Source organism: Falco naumanni, chromosome 2 (assembly GCF_017639655.2).
Source record: "Falco naumanni isolate bFalNau1 chromosome 2, bFalNau1.pat, whole genome shotgun sequence".
Lineage (NCBI taxonomy): Eukaryota > Metazoa > Chordata > Aves > Falconiformes > Falconidae > Falco > Falco naumanni.
In genome coordinates, this window is record NC_054055.1 from 31,496,545 (window position 1) to 31,515,221 (window position 18,677).

General features: G+C 36.6%; 1 protein-coding gene across 1 annotated transcript in view; it reads left to right on the top strand.

Moving 5' to 3' along the window:
* The window catches only part of KPNA3 (karyopherin subunit alpha 3), a 48,450-nt gene that overhangs the window by 27,052 nt on the left and 2,721 nt on the right, over positions 1 to 18,677 (top strand). The window contains exons 3-16 of the mRNA XM_040583832.1: positions 1,810 to 1,899; positions 2,103 to 2,132; positions 2,255 to 2,307; positions 2,393 to 2,488; positions 4,820 to 4,905; positions 7,679 to 7,765; positions 8,163 to 8,332; positions 9,461 to 9,505; positions 12,015 to 12,146; positions 13,300 to 13,428; positions 15,099 to 15,203; positions 15,337 to 15,408; positions 15,513 to 15,675; positions 16,232 to 16,326. Coding sequence (XP_040439766.1) covers positions 1,810 to 1,899; positions 2,103 to 2,132; positions 2,255 to 2,307; positions 2,393 to 2,488; positions 4,820 to 4,905; positions 7,679 to 7,765; positions 8,163 to 8,332; positions 9,461 to 9,505; positions 12,015 to 12,146; positions 13,300 to 13,428; positions 15,099 to 15,203; positions 15,337 to 15,408; positions 15,513 to 15,675; positions 16,232 to 16,326 — 1,353 coding nt within the window. The remainder of the gene's footprint in view (positions 1 to 1,809; positions 1,900 to 2,102; positions 2,133 to 2,254; positions 2,308 to 2,392; positions 2,489 to 4,819; positions 4,906 to 7,678; positions 7,766 to 8,162; positions 8,333 to 9,460; positions 9,506 to 12,014; positions 12,147 to 13,299; positions 13,429 to 15,098; positions 15,204 to 15,336; positions 15,409 to 15,512; positions 15,676 to 16,231; positions 16,327 to 18,677) is intronic.

Sequence of the window (18,677 nt, forward strand, 5' to 3'; positions counted from 1 at the left end):
TAGGAGCTGTTCATTCAAGGCAGGAAGGAACTGCTTTCTCCTCAGGTGGATGTGTGTAGTAGCCGTGTACTGGGGAGGGAGGCTGACGTGGTCATGGAGAGGGCCTCTGGAAACTGGGTCCGGTCCCTGTAGCTGCTGAAGTGTAGGCTATGGTTTAGACAAACGGTAGGAAAAGGAATTGTACTTGAGCAAAGCTAGGTTGAATGATGTTTGCTCTTTGCTTAAAATGGCAGTGCCAAGTACTTGGGGTGGAAAAATAAGAGAAATACATTATAGGTTTTTATGGTGAATCCACTTACCGGTGTGTGCCTGCCTGATGCAGTTTGTCTGCATAGCACTGTTTTCTCAGCATTTAACTGCCAGCTCATTTCCATCTCCCTTTTTTCCAAAAACACTTGATAACAAAATACCTTTAGCGCTTGACTGTATGAATGTGCTCAGAGCATGTTGCTGTTAGCGTACAGCTCTGGAGAGGCTGCCATAGCTAATCTAGGTGACCTTGTGCACTCTTTGAGGATCTAGTTTCTGTACTTAGACTTGAGAAAAATTAAATTATGCTAAGTTCATGGAATGTTGTCTTCTGCATTAAAGTGTTATTTAATTCTGGTGCTTGTTTATTATTTTAGCATTCTCTTATCTGAAAAAAATGTTTAATACATTGCTTGGGAGCCTTTAACTAAGGCTGGAAAAGCTGTTTTAAATTATTTTTTTTTTTAAATGTCTAAAAAGTAAGCATGTCCCAGAAATTTTGGACATGAGTTTGGTGTTTTTTTCTAACGTAATAAAATAAAACATTGGGGACTCCCTCAAAACATGATTCTGTTTAGAGGCTTTTTTAATATCTTACAAGCAAGGCATGATATAATACAATCTCTGTAGTCAGTACTGTTTAGGTATCAGATAACTGGAGACTGAAAAGCCTGCCTTTCCTTGCTAGTGTAATAGATTTATTTTAGGTGTTACAGCTAGCTGTTAACACCTTTTCCAATGTTCTGCTTCATTAGAGATTGATATCTTAATGTAGTTGTTTAAAAAAAAAAAACACTAAGCAAAAAGGTGTTCGGATATATGTACTGCATCATCATCTTCCACTATCCTTTCTATTTTTGTACCTTTAGATGTACCAAGCAAAAGATAAAGTCTAAAATTTAGAAAAGACCACATTTTAAACTTGTAAAAAAGTGCATTTGGATACAGTTACAATTGATGATTTGATGTCTGCTTTTTTAAATTAGGGCTTTAGGAGTTCAAATATTCTAATTAAGCAAGGTAGAAATGTTAAATGGGTAAAGGTAATTTTTTTTTTTTCCCCAGTAATTACTTAAAGGAGCTGAGGCTGTGGAGGGTGCTTTAAGTCAGAAATAAGGCTAATAGTGTGAGTGGGAGATACTACAGGTGTCAGTGTACATAGAGCATGCTGCTTTACACACAAGATTAAAATGGTGTAACCAGGGAACTTTGAAGTAGGTTTAGCTGAATATTAATCTTACACTGGAAAATAATTTCTGTGTGGCTAAATGTGAATGTTACGCAAATATATTTATATTGTAAATGTCTGTTAGAAAGTTGATCCCCAAACTGTCAGTTTTAATTAATTCAAATGTCATGGATTGTCAGAGTTCTGGCTGTGATTAGTGAGCTGCTAGATTCTTACAGCTGAAATACTTCAAATTCAATGTGCAGTTATAAATGCCTTTTTTTTTAAAAAAAAGTAACGTTATCTAAACTTTTCTTGTGAAAGTAGCCATTATATTGTCACCCTGTACTAATAAGCATTAAGTGTCTTTATTTTTTGTCATTCTTTTACAGAACAAAAGAGACGAACATCTTTTGAAAAAAAGAAATGTTCCCCAGGAAGAAAGTTTAGAAGATTCTGATGTTGATGCTGACTTCAAAGCAGTAAGTTCCTTGATTCTGGAATTATTTTTAAAACTTTGATGATGTCTCAATATAGTCTGTTCTAACTTTTAACACTGGAAGTCTTGACTTATTTTAAAGCAAAATTATGAACTTACATGCTGTTAAAATTAGTTTGATTGTGTTGAATGTTTAAAAAGTGTAATTTAGCAACAAAATTAATAAAACCTCTTTTTTTTTTTAAGCAAAACGTAACACTAGAAGCTATACTACAGGTATGTTTTATTTCACCTTTTTTTTTTCATTAGAAGTGCATGTTCTGTGCTTTTGTAATTTTTACAAGCCTAGGTTTTGTTTTGGTGGTTTTTTTTTTTGTTTTTGTTTTTTTTTTCCCCAGAATGCCACAAGTGACAACCCAGTGATCCAACTGAGTGCTGTCCAAGCTGCAAGGTAAAAATAAAGGCATAGAAATGTACTTCCAACATTTGTTTCATGATGAAAGTTACTTATTTTACTTCTGCATTTAATTCCACAGAAAACTCCTATCCAGTGACAGAAATCCACCTATTGATGACTTAATAAAATCAGGAATTTTACCAATTCTGGTAAAATGCCTAGAAAGGGATGATAAGTAAGTATACTTTTAAGAATGTTCACCTTTAGTGAAAATCTGCATACAAAAACCATCTCATTATTTCAAATGAAATTGAGGATTCATAGCACCATATAATCTGGCACAGTGGATCACATTTCATGATGATAAACTGTAAGTTCTCCAGGAGTATTTATCCTGCTGCTGAAACATCATTTTCTTATTTAGTGCTTGCTTGAGGATATCCAGCTAATGGAGAAAGAAAACCTTACTAAATTTCTCATTGGTTTTGAATTTCAGACTTTTTAAACTGTTTTTAAGAAACCTGTCTCAGACTTACTGTGTATATTTGTGTGAAGGCAGAGAACATGCCTACTTGTGAACAGGGCTCTTTGCCAGAATACACTTGTCTTTTTCGTTAAGGTTATTAGCTTAAGTTTCTAGCTTTTTTTTGTTCTTGCTGTGAGGTGGATTTCCTTCTGGCTCTGTACTGTTCCCTTGTGTGATGGTACAATACAGTGGGCATGCTCCCTGGTATGATTCTTTTTGGCAAAACAAGAGCTTCAGTAAAGGAGGTAGAGAACGTTGAGCATGTAGCTGTAAGAATTTAATGACATGTAAGAAAAATGCCATGTTCCACAATCTGTGAGCCCCTTACTCAGGTAGATGGGGATTAACACATCTGAGGTAAATTTTTTAGCCTATCTTTGCTCTCAGGCAGCCATAAACGTATTTACGTTATTTGCATTTTCAAGGTTATTTCTGCAGCCATAAGGGCTAGAAACTTCAAAAATGCAAATTGGCATTTTGGGTATAATTTTGTGGTTGCAAAAACATGAGGCACGAATAGCTTTGTTTCTAGCTTGTTTAACAAAATGGTTGCTTAGAAAGCAGCTGGCAATAGTATTCAGATCAAGATTGCATTTTAAAGTGGGTCATGAATGCCTGTCTGCTCTAGAAGTAGATGATTCAGTGCTGTGAAAATTCTTTTAATTTGAATTTTCTGTCTAGTTTTTGTATGATTTACCTTTGTGTATGTTTAATAAGCCTTTCAAAACTGAACTGAATATTTTCTTAAGTCATCCTTTTAATTGTGATTGCTATATAATGTTTAGTAGAGCTGAACTCTGCAAAGACTTTCTGTAACAGATTGTTAAAGCTGTTGTTCATGTTATCACCGAAAGCTTAGCACAAAGGGAAGAAGAGGAGGACTGACCTAGAACTAGAATTTTAATGCATTTGATCCTACAATGTAAAGGTTTATAGATGACTGCTGACAGGTACTATTTATTTTCACAAATCCTTATTTACACATCTTGGGCCCTCCTAGCTAATTCTTTTCCAATCCCATCCCCAATAAAACCTTAAAATGCTTTGGAAACTAATGGACAAAAATGCTTGAAGGAAGCAGGTACTATGGGTATAAAACACAATTGATAGACCCAAAACATGGAAATGAAAAATAGTCACCTAAAAGTAAATGTTCTCTTCTCCTCCCAAAGCCAAATGTTTGTTATACTAACCACCATAAGCTGTAAACTCTTTTATAGCTTCTAGAACTCTTAATCTTTAGCATTTGCTTGAAAAACAGTTTTCATGCAAACTGTTTTACTAAACTGCTGTTGGCATAGAAAATGGTTCACCGGCATCTTGGAAGAGATGTTCCCCGAGCTTTTATAATATGTGTAACTGATTTTTATCTGTATTTAATATGTCAGTTTTAATACAGGTATGATGCTGTCTTTTGATAATAATGCTAGATCTTTCCCATCTCTGTGATGGAGCAGAAAAATGTCTTTATCCCAGTATACCAGCTTATGCTTGATCTGGGATGTAACGTTAGAAGGGCCAAGTTTTTATTCATTATGGTCAGACATGGTTAATCTGTTGAGACCTACTAATGGCAGCAAGACAGTTGCACTTTCTTCACTATGTATGAATGGTGTTTGGATCAGCTGGATGTGAAGAGGTGTCTGTTACCCATTAGAGAGGCATAATTAGATTTTGTGATGAGTGCTAGAAATGTTTCATACAGGAGATAAGTGGACTAGAGCAGTGGTCAGCTTCACTGGTTGGTATGTGCTTCCACAAGTATTACTACTTTTTATTTATTATTACTAGTAAGAAGTCAGAAGGATGGGTGGTTTACAAAAGGTCATAGAATGTAAAAACTTTTCTTTCTTACAGCTTTTCCCCTGAAATGTCCAGGCTTAGATTTTTTTTGTTTTTTTAAAACCCAACTTTTAGCCCAGTGACACTGCTTGAATGTGGAGTGTCTCAGAGTGATTACAGCTAGTAATACTGAAACGAACCATAAAATAATCTGTAGATCATGTTCCAACTTACTACTATGAAATTATTTCATTACAGTCCTTCATTACAATTTGAAGCTGCATGGGCATTGACTAACATAGCATCAGGCACTTCTGCACAGACTCAAGCTGTTGTACAGTCTAGTAAGTATTACAGTTTGGTTTTTGGGTGGTGGTGGATATTGTAGGTAAAAGGGAAAAGGAGGTATTTCGTTAACATGCCGTTTGTTATCAAACCCATTAAAATAATAAATGCATGTCTGGTCTCTTTCCCCAAAAAATTCCACATTTGATCTTAAACATCCATCTGCTTATCACTAACAATATTAAGGATTCCAGACCTGGTTTTCCCATAAAGATAATGACAGATGATATAATGAGTATGACAAAAAAATGTTACTCCTTTCTAATTCTTGGGTTAATTTCTGAAACCATATACTGTTAATTCCCTGATGGCTAAAACTGATGTTAGGAAGTAATTCTTTCTACCTCAAAGGTATGTTTGTAAATCTTACTAAAGTTGTTAAATACATACAATTCTGTAAGGTTGTTCATTTAAATACAGAGTTAAGAAAACTACCATCCTTTCCTTGACCTTATGATTAGTATGTCGTACACACAGCATTTGTTGTGCTGCCTTCCTTTCTTGCTTAACCAGCCATTGAGACTTCTAGTATGAGAGGAGATAGGAAATAAACTCTATAATGTTTATATAAGATAAATTATTAAAATTAATTTTTCAGGTTACATGTACAGCTTTTATGTATCAGCATGCTTATCTTAAAAAATCACTTTTATGCTAAATATAACATTTTGTTTTTAAGCAGGAGACTATAGATAAGCAAATATATAATAAATTGTCTTGGCTTATTCATATTCAGTGTTTTTATATGGGAAAATGGTGACAGTTATTTGTGTTTTTTTTAAGTGTATGCACCTGCCTTTCAAATAAAAATGCTGGTTTGTACGTTTTAATAGCTAATATAAAGTCTCAATGTTTTGGACACCTCTGGTTTTGGATTGCTTTTTGTGTGTCTAAATATCTTTGCAAATCTGTTCCCAAGTTTTTCATTCTTCCCAATTTGCTCATTGGTTAGTCATTGTTTTCTTCCTTTTTTAAGTTCCACAGTGTTGCCATGTTTGAGTGAATGAATCTAATGAAAAGGCTGTTTTATAGTATTAGCTTTGCAGAAAAAAATCTGGAAAGAATCTCAAAGCGAAAGTTAGAATGAAAATATGTACAGCACAGCCAGAAGCATTGCTGTTACCTGAACCAATTTCCAGAAGTTCAGGCTGGGATATGTCTCTCCCAAAGTCTGTTTAGGTAATGTCCTTGAGAAAATGTGATAAAATTACTTTAAAGAAGCAAAAAGCATTTTTCAAGCTTTACTTCTGAAGAGAAAATGGAAAAAGTTTAGTCTAAAAGTTTTGCTGCTTTGGCTGGGACGTGACTGAGGGAAAACCGCCTCCCAACTCTACTCCCTTCAGATAAAGGGTGGTTTGAAGAAACAAAGCCATAGACCTTTGCAGCTGTAGAAGGGGCTGGTGCAGCCTTGGCCTTCTGCAATCAGGAGGGACAGATGGCAGTTGGAAGGCCCAGCACAAGAGGAGAAGTACTGTATACACAGAACAGATCTTGGCAGGAGCCAATCTGGAGCAGAAGTAATTTTTTTGAGAGTAGTAGATCAGATAACCTGCAACTCATGATTTCTCAGACTGTCCTCCTGCCCGAGTGCTGATACAAAACAATTTCATTCCTGCTTTTGAAAGCATACCAGGGTTGCAATCTAATGTAAACTACATACTTGACCCTTCTCTCTGAACTATGTTGAATACACATATGGCTGAAGCGTAATCTCAGTAATCACTGAGAAGGAAGGCAGAATGTTCTACTTGAGGTAGTGGAAGTAGGATGATGTTACATGAACAGCGAGACTGTTCTTCAGACACCGTGTATTGCTGTCCCTCCTGACTGGTCAGTTACAGGCAAGTGTTGAATTACTCGTCTGGGATGGGGAAGGAATTTAGGTTGTCTTTAATTCTCATTGCTCTCTATTTTCAGGAAAATGTATCAGGGTTTTCTAGCTATTGTCACATGTTACATTATCAACAGAATATTGATTCACAGTTGCTCACAAATTGTGTTGCATTTTTAAAAAAATTCTGAAGCTATTTCTACAAAAAAAATATTATTTCCTGCAACAGTATGTAAATTGATCTATTTTACTTTCTCAGACAATAGGACGAGTGTGATCATAAATAGATTTTGAAAATTGCTGCAAGAATTACTTTCAAACAGCACGGGTTGTCTGAAGTAGTGCATGGTAATAGTAGATGGATGGTTTCTTAGCCCTATTAAATGTCTGCAATTCAGCAGAGACTGATACCTAAAATCAGTACCACTTCCTTAATCTGGTATGTTGCTGTGTTATACAAGAGCAAATTAAAACGTGTCTCAGGACTGGCAGATGGAGGTAAATCTTCACTGCATATGGAAACTAACTATAGCCACCTCTTGGGAGGAAGCGATTTTCTTAAAGTCAAGATTTGAAGCACATTTGTACAAGTAGGCATGTCATTCTGCTACGTATGTATTGTGATCTTGGATAGCTGGAAAATCTGGATTATCAGGACATGAAACCTCACACCTACGTACTTGAGGCTTTTGCATATCACTTCAAGAAACATGGGGAACTGTTTAAATGTGGGGAGCATTGTTGTTGAACTGTTGCTTGTTCTCAGGGCTATTTTCCTCTCTCTAGATACGTACAGAAATGTTTAACTGAAGTTTTTTTATGCTCTTCATAACAGAAACATGTACAAGGCATGGTTGAGAAAGGTTTTTGTATTAAGGAATGAAAGTAATGTGCATATACCGCGTTCCGGTAAAAACAAATCCAATCTTTGCCTTCTGCAGATGCAGTACCCCTCTTCTTGAGACTACTTCATTCACCACACCAGAATGTTTGTGAGCAAGCTGTGTGGGCCCTCGGAAATATTATAGGTAACTCTTGTTGTTATGATGATTTGAATTCAGGGAGCGTTTTATTTTAGAATTTGACTTTTTGAACGCTGGCATTATCATGAGACTATGTTTCCTCTAAATTCTGTGGCTTGATACAAATTTTCATGTGGCCGGAATTATACATGTACATTGTGGTTTTTTTCTAAACAATAGTATCACTTGCTACACAAAATACTAACAGGAAGGATAAATTTTGTGTCTTGTAAAATATACATACCTATCTGTATTGTATGTATATTTAATTGAACACGACTTTTTAATAGTAGTCTCTTGGTGAGGAAACATAGAATTTCAGAATCCCAACATGTCATTGCATACATTTCAAGATTTTCCATTTTTAATGTAATTTCTTTTACAACAATTTTCATTTCTGTAGGTGATGGTCCTCAGTGTAGAGATTATGTCATATCACTGGGAGTTGTCAAACCTCTTCTGTCCTTCATCAATCCCTCCATTCCCATCACCTTCCTTCGGAACGTCACATGGGTCATTGTAAATCTCTGCAGGAATAAGGACCCCCCACCGCCTATGGAGACAGTTCAGGAGGTAAATAAAGAATTATGAGACAGATAATTTTTTATACTCTGGGCTAGAGACCAAATGTTTTATATTGTCATACTATGAATTTGTGCATGTTTTTTGTCACTGTCTTGTGCCGCTTACCATTGCTAAATGAAGTAGTTTGACCAGATTGATCTTCCTAAGGCTGTAATAAAGGTATTTGTAACATCTGAAATTGAGTAAGACTGATCACCCATATATTAAAATGGACACAATAAGAAATTAACACTAAAAAGTGTTAACATACTCAGCATTTTAGTTTTTATCAAAAAATTCCTACAAATGTGATTCTGTATATAGAAGTATTCAAATGCTGATTATTTTCAATAAAAGGAAGTTAAGTAAACTAATGTACGTAGTGTAGTTTGTGTTTCAGCTAGCTTTGAGTGTGGAGTCAATGTCAAGCCCCAGTTGAGAAGCACCTGAAAATCCTTTTAAACTGGTGAACAGAGCAAATGTGGTGTTCATGGCGTGGGCACAGCTAGTAAAGTGATGCTATTTGACTAGAACTATAGTTGTAATGTACATAAAGTTCTTCATTTAAAGATAAATTTCAAAGTATAGGTACGTTCTTTGAAGCCATGTGAAGTACAGTATTGTTAGCAACTAAACTCTAATGAAATTTAAAAAATGAAACTGAGAATGCGGAAACTTCTACAAGCAATACTTTACCAAATAAAAAACCAGCTCTTCTAAGCAGTCTTATAATGGCTCATTTTTATGTTTTCTCCATACATTACTGCAAAAATAAAATTTTACTTTATTCCAAAAGGGGTTTTTATGTTGTTGTTAGGCTAATGATTTTTATTCTATTGTGTGGTAAGAAAGCTTTAAAAATAGCAAGGGGATCTCTAGTCTCTGTTTGCGTGTTTTCCCTCTAAATGCAGTCTGCTCTCATGTGTCTTTGAAATATAGTAGTCTTGTATTTTTACAAATTTTAAACTATCTATATAGATTTTTGTACATACTTTGAGGGAATGAGCAGCTGCTGGGAAGTGTGTGAATGCAATATGCGAATGCAGTTTCCAGCTCAGCTTTGTGACTGCAGTACTTGAATTCATTATTGTACAGCCAGTTTTATTCTGCTGTAATGACTGATGAACTTCTTTTCAGATTTTGCCTGCATTGTGTGTTCTCATTTACCATACAGATATAAATGTAAGTAATTTCTAAAGTTTTAAATATTTAGATTCTTTTTCTCTAGAGAGAAAATGCTGCAAGATTATGTTTAAGTGGAAAACTTGGTTTTGTGTGTTAATTTTTGTATAATAAAGTAATAACTGCACAATTAAGTATGAAGACTAACATAATTGTAGTCATTCAGAGCATGAAAAGTGCAAATACCATTTCTGAAATATCTTTTCTAAATTTTTTTTATCCTTTACATTAGGATTTTTTTTAATGTAGTTCCTATCTTGCAGAATCGAGCACTAGAAATTTAAAGTGCCAACTTTGCTATCAGCTTCACTTTAATTCTGCCACAATTTATAGTTTTAATAGATGACATATAATGCATGTGTAGAAAAAATGTTTACGTTTACATACCAGTCCAATCAAACACTGATCATATGGGTAAATCTGACTTCTGTAACCTATTGGGTGCCTGACTTTGTGACCTGTTTAACTAAGGAAATTGCATGTGAAAATACACTTAAATAGCAATAAACTGTTATTTTGTGGCACCTTTTGATAACTTTTCTTCAGGTTTTTATGACTATTTCTGATCCATAGGTTTATATGTATTTTCTGAGTAAAGTCCTAGAGGGGTGGACTCCTGAAATTTTATATTGGGGGTTCAGGAACAAAGATCTGTGTAACTATGGGATACTGAGCTGCTCTTCTCCTCCTCCTCCTCCTCCTCCTCCCAGGACTTTGTGATGTCTTTGACTTGCTCTCTATAGTGATACTCCAATTTAGGGAAGCCAGAATTGAACCCTTGTGATGGGTCTGGGCAAAAAGCATAAGATTGGTGGAACTGTCTTTCGTTATTTCCATCCTGTGCTAGTGTTTTTTTCTGCTGCTCTTTTAATGGTGAAGTGGGCTTGGCTCCACAAAATATTTGCAAACAGATTAATCTGGGATTTTGCCAGGGTTTTCCCAGTGTAATGTGAGTGGGAGACAGCACATGGTGACTTTCCAATCTGTAATTTGGACAAACCTGAATGGAAATTCATAGCAAAACCGAATATACTTCTAACCTGTAGGCTTTTTTTCCCTGTTGAATTTGAAAGCTTTTGCAGACAATGATTGTGTGAGAGCTTCTTGAAGTAGATACGAGACTGTGATGCCAGGTTTTGACTGATCTCAATTAGGGTGCCCGTCTTTTTGGTCCTGAGAGTCAGGTGCTAGTTTGAAGGTACCAGTCTGGTCCCAGCCTCTCTGTACTGGAGCAGCAAACCTATCTTTGGAGATGAGTCAGTGATGCAGGTAGGTCAGCCCACAGTCCTGTGAGCGCTTCTGGCGGCTGCTGCTCTTGTCACCAACAGGGCTGTGGGGCAGCAAACTGGTGAGGCACCATCTCTCACTGCTTCTGCTGCAATACTGGCTCCACTGCAGCACATTCTGCTGTCCCAATGGCATTAGCAGGTGAGGGCAGCAGCAGGCTGTGTCAAGAAAGCATTACGTGTGTGCTGTCGAATCCCTGGAGCTGGATAGAAGCAGCCTGTGGGTCAGGACTTCAGAGTCCTTCCTACATTTCAGTAATGGAGTACTTAGCTATCTTAACAGCTGGAAATTTTATATGGGTGTCTGTTTTAAAAGTAGAGTGGATCTAGGTACCTCAACAGATCATGTCCTCAGTGTGGGGTCCAGATTTCTCTTTCTGCAGTTCCTATCATCGTCTCAAAGTGATGTGATATCCCTCTTTCTGCTGGCTTTGTTTCTGCTTCAGATACTACCTTTCAATGACTGTAACTTTTGTACCCTTTTTTTGAGGGCTTTCAAATCACCTTACCAAGTCATCAGTGATTTAGTCTTTATTTTTTTTATGATACTAAGATTGCCCTGCATGATAGTAATTTCTCTGAAGGTTTTTGCTTTGCTTGAACAGTTGCTAGTTACTTTAGTTTGGTATAAGAACTCCTTTCCTTTGCTGTGAGTTTTAATCTTAGCATGAAGGCAGAAAAAAGGCATACATCCAGAATAGCTGACAGTTTCGCTTTAGAATGGCATTATGGATCAGAAAACCTAAGGTGTAGATAGATGGATTAGAGACTAAGGGAACATACATATTCTGTAATCAAAAGGTAGCACAACTAATAAATGTATAGCAGTGCTAGGAGGCTGGGTTGGTGTTTTCTGCAGAACGTTACTAGCACAACCACTTACCTCATTGCCTATCTTTGAAATACAAATCAAGCCCAACAGTTTACCTTTGTGAGATGATGTATGCTGTCACTTTACGCACCAAAATGTGCTACTTAATTAAAAAAAGTTTGAGAGGACTTATAAAATGATTATTATGGAACAAATGGCCCCAGTTTTCCTAGTTGTACGTAATAATCTAACATTTTACTAATTACATCTCATCATAATCATGTTTGAGATTTTCCTGTAACTAAATTGCATGCTTCTGCACTGACATAAGGAATGTTGATCACTAAATTAAGCCTCCATTATGTGGGTTTTACTGATTTGATGTGTAAACCATGTTCTTTCCAATTTGTAGATTCTTGTGGACACTGTTTGGGCTTTGTCCTACTTAACAGATGGTGGAAATGAACAGATACAAATGGTGATTGATTCAGGAGTTGTACCTTTTCTAGTTCCCCTTTTGAGTCATCAGGAGGTTAAAGTTCAAGTAAGTCTGGTTCCATTGCTATCAAATAGCCATTTGTAAACTATTTTCTAAAAAATGTGCCTTAGAGTATTTTATTAGTGGAGTAATGAGATGAACATTTATAGCCACATTTGTTACAGGTAAAACTGAACAAGAAGAGTTACCTACGCTGGGGAAAAAGGATTATTAAAATGAAAGAAAGCTCAAACAGAACAGTTCTAATACAGTTTAAAGTGACAGATTAAACATTAACTTCCATTGTGTGATTACCAGGGGTGCCTTCCTTTTGTAGTCCTAAAATACTTAGTGACAGCAGATTTTACATTTCCCAGAATTGAAGTTACATGCGCTCTTTTCTATTGCTGCACACATGGTTGTGCATATTCAGTCTGAATAGCTCATGGAAATCAATATTTTGGGACCTTTTGCATATTAAAGTATTTGCAGATGCTGAGTACTTTTAGTAAAGTAAATTTCTAATTGGCCACAAAAGGTAGGTTAGCTGAGCTTGTTTGATTAGTTTCAAAGATAAAGGGAGACTGAAAGTTAATGTGTGCTTGGGTTTTATAAACCAGATACTGTATTTGGGAGCTCTTTCATGTATCTGCACATTTGTTGTTTATTTAGTTTGTACTTCAGGTGAGACTTGACTGTCTTGAAATTTGTCAGAGCAGTTCTCTTGACAAAAAGGAGTCTCTCCAGTATTCTGTTGCTTGTAAAGCATTTACTAACCAGTACATAAAGAAATACAGTCAGTTTCTGAAAGTCAGTTGAGAGTCAAGAAAAGTAGTCATGGGGTTTTAAATTCTGTAATGGAGAACTGAATGGAGAAGTAAACAACCTTGGCAGACATAGTCAAAACCTAGAAACAGTTAATGTTATTGTAACTCAGATCAGATAAATGATGAACTATTATTTTAGTATTCTTTTAATTTCTAGTTTTTACACTTCTTGAGTTGAGCTGCAGTGCATCTGTTCAGTAAAACGCTGTACTGTGTGTTTCTGTTTTGATGAAACAGTACCCGTTTCTAGGATGTAGCTCAGAGGATGAAGTGCTAATTTGTATTTTGCAAATTTATGAAGACATGTCTTAAAATGATCTTTGTTTGAGCATAAGTAACAGCAATGTCTTTTAACATGCACTTTTTTTTTCCTTCCCACTTTGGATATTCAGACAGCAGCACTGAGAGCAGTAGGCAACATAGTAACTGGTACTGATGAACAGACACAAGTTGTTCTCAATTGTGACGTTTTGTCTTATTTCCCAAATCTCCTGACGCATCCAAAAGAGAAGATAAACAAGGTATGGTTTGTTTCCTAACCTAATCTTTTTGTTTAAGAAATAAAACAGCAGTCTGTAGAACGTTACAAAATATTTTTTTACAGCTATCATTTCTGGCATGTGAGCAATTTTATGTGAGGCCACAGCCTTTGAGGCAGGTGCTTAATTAGGGCTAAAGCCGAACAGGAGGATCCAGGTGTTGGTGCTGATGCCTAGTACTCCTTGGGAGGACTGGTGGTTTGTGCTTTGGAGTGTGATACTTTTTTTCATTTGCAAAGTGAGTAACTGGCAAACCTGCATTATAGTGTTACTTTTGATTGAGTCCAATGAGTTGAGTAAGACTGATCCAGTTTTTCCACTCCACCTTTTCACAGTGGAGTTTGTTTTCTTGTCAATCTTCACCTTCAAGGAAGTAGAGTACCACCACTGTCCTTTTCTAAAAACTGGCCTTGCATTTCCTCTCCTTCCTTTTGGTGGAGGTAACTTCCCTAATGCAAGGACTGGGTGGAATAGGGGGAGTTTAATAAAAGCGATCAATGCCCTCTTTTCCAGAGCTGTATTTCATGTTGTTTGCTTTTTTTCTAATCGTGCCATCTTCCACTGCAAAGATGGAGCTGGCTGAGGAGGAGGCTTTTTTGTTTAGCTTATGTGAGTTCTCCACTTAGTGTACCACTGAGGGAAGAATATTTGGGAGGAATCTCTGTTTCTTCTAGCCCTGTCAACAGCTCTGTGGAAGTTATTTTTGACAGTTCAAACTGCTGTGATTTGTTTCTGCCTGCCCTTCTAGCTCTCACAGAAGAATGATGAGGAGCTCTTTTTGAATGCCAAGAAAGGAATTATTTTTGTATAAAGGGAGTCTAGAAATACTTTGGGTTTTGTTTTAAGTGTATGTTGTGACAGGCAAGTACAAATAAAAGCAAGATACACATCCCTAAAAAGTGGAACCCATTATGTTTTTTTTTTCCTGGGGTATTTCATAATTGCCTGCTTGCCATATCAGTTTGTCTTTTGCTAACGATTAGAGCCTTTTTAAAATGTTCTGGATTGCCTTGACAAGTATCACCCCTTTGTAACCAGGAATTTGTAACTGCCATTAGATAGATGTTAGCTATGTTGATGAACCACCTGGAGGTAACTGCTGAGTAAAGGCTCAAGACTGAGAGTCCTGTCTGATACTTGAATGAACTTTGTGAGCTCCATCCACTTAATATTTCAGGAAGAAAATGGGAGCTGGGGTTGGTCTTCCTTGTGTCAGCACAGAAAGCTGCTACTGAGCTGTCAGTAGTAAGTCAGGATAAATCCTTTTTTACGTGAAGCTTTACCAGTTTTTCTATTTTCTTTGGAAAACCAATTGAAAGTTTAAAACATGGCTGTGACTACAGCAGTGCAAAGTGAATATAAGGTTTAAGTCAGTATTATTCCTGATGTATGGTGACATTCATTGGGTAAGTAATAATCTGGCCCAGTGAATTAATCATATCAATTTTACATTGATTGCCTGCATGTTTGGCTTTCACAGGGCAATAACAGTTTGTGTGCTAGAAGTGCTACGGGGGAGGAAACCTGGAGGTTCTCTTTAGTGATTGGTCATGGTGTGATTTTAGGTTTTCAGGTTGTTTGGTTTGATTGCTTTTTTTTCTATCTGTTGACTAGTTTTAAGTGTTACGCTTTTGTTTTTTGTCCAATTGTAGGAAGCAGTTTGGTTCCTTTCCAATATCACAGCAGGAAACCAGCAACAAGTTCAGGCTGTAATAGATGCTGGGCTAATCCCTATGATCATACACCAGCTGGCTAAGGTCAGTCAAACTATAAGCTATGCAAGTTGTCATCCTCTTTTTATAAATCTGACATGAGGAGTCTGTGATTTTTAATAAGCTTGACAGATGTTTCCATGCTGATTTTAATGAGCTATTAATTTTATTTTTTCAGGGAGACTTTGGAACACAAAAGGAAGCTGCTTGGGCAATTAGCAATTTGACAATAAGTGGGAGAAAAGATCAGGTATGTGTAGTGGGATTTCAGATTATCACTAAAACATTGCACATGTAGCCGTTTGTAAGCAGCACAATGTTGAAAGCACTTTTTTTTTGTGTGTCATTATTTAGGTTGAATACCTTGTACAGCAAAACGTAATCCCACCATTCTGCAATCTACTCTCAGTAAAGGATTCTCAAGTGGTACAGGTGGTGCTGGATGGTCTGAAAAACATCCTCATAATGGCTGGGGATGAGGCTAGCACAATAGCTGAAATTATAGAAGAGTGTGGAGGTAAGTATAGACTTTTAAAAAATCTGATTTTCTGGATATTATTCAGTCTTCGCCTTGCTGCTGTCAATATTCACTACAGCATTTTTTTTTACCGTGGGCTATCTGAATAAGCAAGTGAGACTTTTGCAATGAAAGAAACGACACTTTTTTTTCTGTTTCATTCAGTTTAAAGATGATCATTTTGGAGGCAGTGGTTGAAGGAACTTTCTGTACACAGAAATGTAGCCACTTCCTTTGGTGATATACAGAAAGCACTATGACTAAAACAGAAGTCTTAACAAAAATTAAATACAGAGAGTTTTATCTAAAAAGAGAGAAGATCTCATTATTTTTTGTTCATAAAATGGAATATTCCATGGCATGCAAAGGTTCACAGACTACTTCTCTTTCCTCTTACAGACAAAGATAGCTACTGTATAGATAATATTTGCAAACGGAGCTACATCTTTTCTAGGATGTTTCACTAGTAATGTTTCAGTATTTTTCTTAGTTTTTTCAAACTAGTCAGTAACCAGTTTAAGCTTTATAAAACTTTTATCTGTTTTCTTTTATTCAGGCTTAGAGAAAATTGAAGCTTTGCAACAGCATGAGAATGAAGACATTTATAAACTAGCATTTGAAATCATAGATCAGTATTTCTCTGGTGATGATGTAAGTATGCTAAAGATTGAAGAGTATATATGCTGTGCTGTTAGCTTAGTAAGTACATTGTTATTGTTCCTCCCTGTCTGGGGGTCAGTTTTCCTGCTCTCTTTTCAGTACAGTTTCTCTTAATTGAAAGTCTGAGTTTCTCAACACCAAGGAATTTCTTTAGCAACATCAAGATGACTTCTGTGGTTTTGCTTAATAAATTGATTGATGCTGACCTAATTTTGTTACACTGACATGTAAATTGACATGTAATCACTTGTGATTAGAATCTAAACGGTTCTCTGGCTCTCCTTTCTACATTCTCATCAGTCTTTGGAGGGGGCGGTGGATCCTTACTGTCAGGTAGATTACTATATTTCAGCTCTGTAATTGCTCCATCTAGATTCCGCATTGAAAAAAGTCATCAAAACTATTAACACTTTTTGGAGCTGATTGATCTAGACCATCTGATATTTTGTTGCATGCTGGTTAAGTATTTTGAACCTTTGGGTTCTAGCTCTTTCTGCTACTGGCTGCTTGTGAGTGCCTCGGAAGCACTTCAACAAGCTGTTTGAAGACGAATAATAATTATCTTCTCTAGGCCATCCAGGGTGTCTGTAGTTCTGCAGCATAGCAGGACTATGTCTTCAGTTCTTCTCTTAAATTGAACTCTTCAGATATCAGCTCTAACTTTTGGACTTGCTAATTTTCAATTCATGGGCCCATCATGTGATTGTGATGTTAGTTACCAAGAGTTAAGGGAAAATTCCCTATGCTTGTAATGATTCTGTGAGCAGCATTTAATAGTCTCCATAATGGCTCTGAAACTTCTGTAACTAACTGAAGAGCATGGTCTAGTTGGTGTGAGAGGAAAAATACCTCTTTTGAGGTTAGTAGTCCCTTTTGTGCATTTACTTTTTACATAAACTAATGCAATTTAATCTATGCCTGATGTGCTGAATTCACCTCCTTTACTCAGGAGCAAGACTTTATTTCAGATTACCCTTTATACTGTTAACCATGTTTTCTGGGGCTTGTGAAACTTGAAAGTGTAGAAATTCCATGATGGGGAGACAGGAGTTAAAACAAAATCAGACACATTTGCAGGCAGTAATTTTAAGTAGGAAAATAACCCTTGTCATTTGAGGACTGGTGGAGGAAAAAACAAAACAAACCCCCAAAACCAGGAAAAAAATTCCAAATTGCCCTAGGGAGACAAGAGACTGGTTATGTTAGCAGTGTTAAGGTTGACTACCCAGGAGTATTCCTGCCTTCTTGTCACTTCAGGGTCTTCTGTACTCTCGTGAGATGTTGCTGGCTACTAGATACCCCTTCACTGTTAATGCCATCTGCTCCTTTGCTGAGCCCTGTAAAGTGCACAGGCATGTACTTTAGGACCAGTACTAATGGCTTTCTGACTTTACTGTGTTAAAGCATGTGAACTTAGATAATGTTACTTTTGGTACCCCTGCAGAAGGCAGAAGTGCTAATTTATCAATTCAACATTTTGCAAAGCATTCTGAAACCAGATTCGATTTTTGTTTGGGCATGACATGTCCCACTCTTTCCTCTACATATTGTTACTGTCACCAAAGGCCTTAATCTCTCTCCAGTTTAAGTATTGTCACCCAAAGTAAAGAGAAAGAAAGATTTTAGGTGAGTCAGTTCTGATGTCTGCACTACTGCGAGGCCAGATCTCAGAAAGCTGTTTAGACCGTGCACGAGAGCTCTCGCCTGCTTCAGAATGGCACATGGTTTGAAACGAGCTTTATGGTTCCTGCAGCCTGGTCCCTAGAGGCGGCATGTTCAGAGAATAGGTGCAGCTGGTGATCTGGAGGAGTACGAGTAGGGCTTGAAGTTGTGTGTATTGATGCTACTGTGTTATTTGCTGTTCCTAGAGGCAGAAAATTCCGAAATTCTAACAGCTCTGAGGAAGCTGCGTGAAGTTGGATACTGATGCCTTTCATTCTATATCCAGAGAGTAATGAAGTACTTCTGGTTTTAAAAAAAATTCAGATTGCGCTTAAGAGAGCTATATAAAACTGCTCTGAAATGAGTAGTTCTAAATCCTTCAGATTCTGATAGGAGATACTTAGTATTCTTTTAAGCTTTATATAAGTGTTTCTATCAGCTGCCAATAAAAATTATTTTCATGTTGAAAGAAAAGGGGAGAAAGTACAAAACTAATTTTGGAATTCAGAACTAGTGATTAGCCAACTCCAGAAATACTAAAAATTGGCATTGAAAATTAAATCAGACAGCTAAAATAGCAACTGCTTTGACCAAGCAGCAACCCAGTCTCTAACCATTACAATTTTCTGTTTCCCTAATGGTAGGACAGATTTGATGTGGTGTTCTTTTTAAACATATTT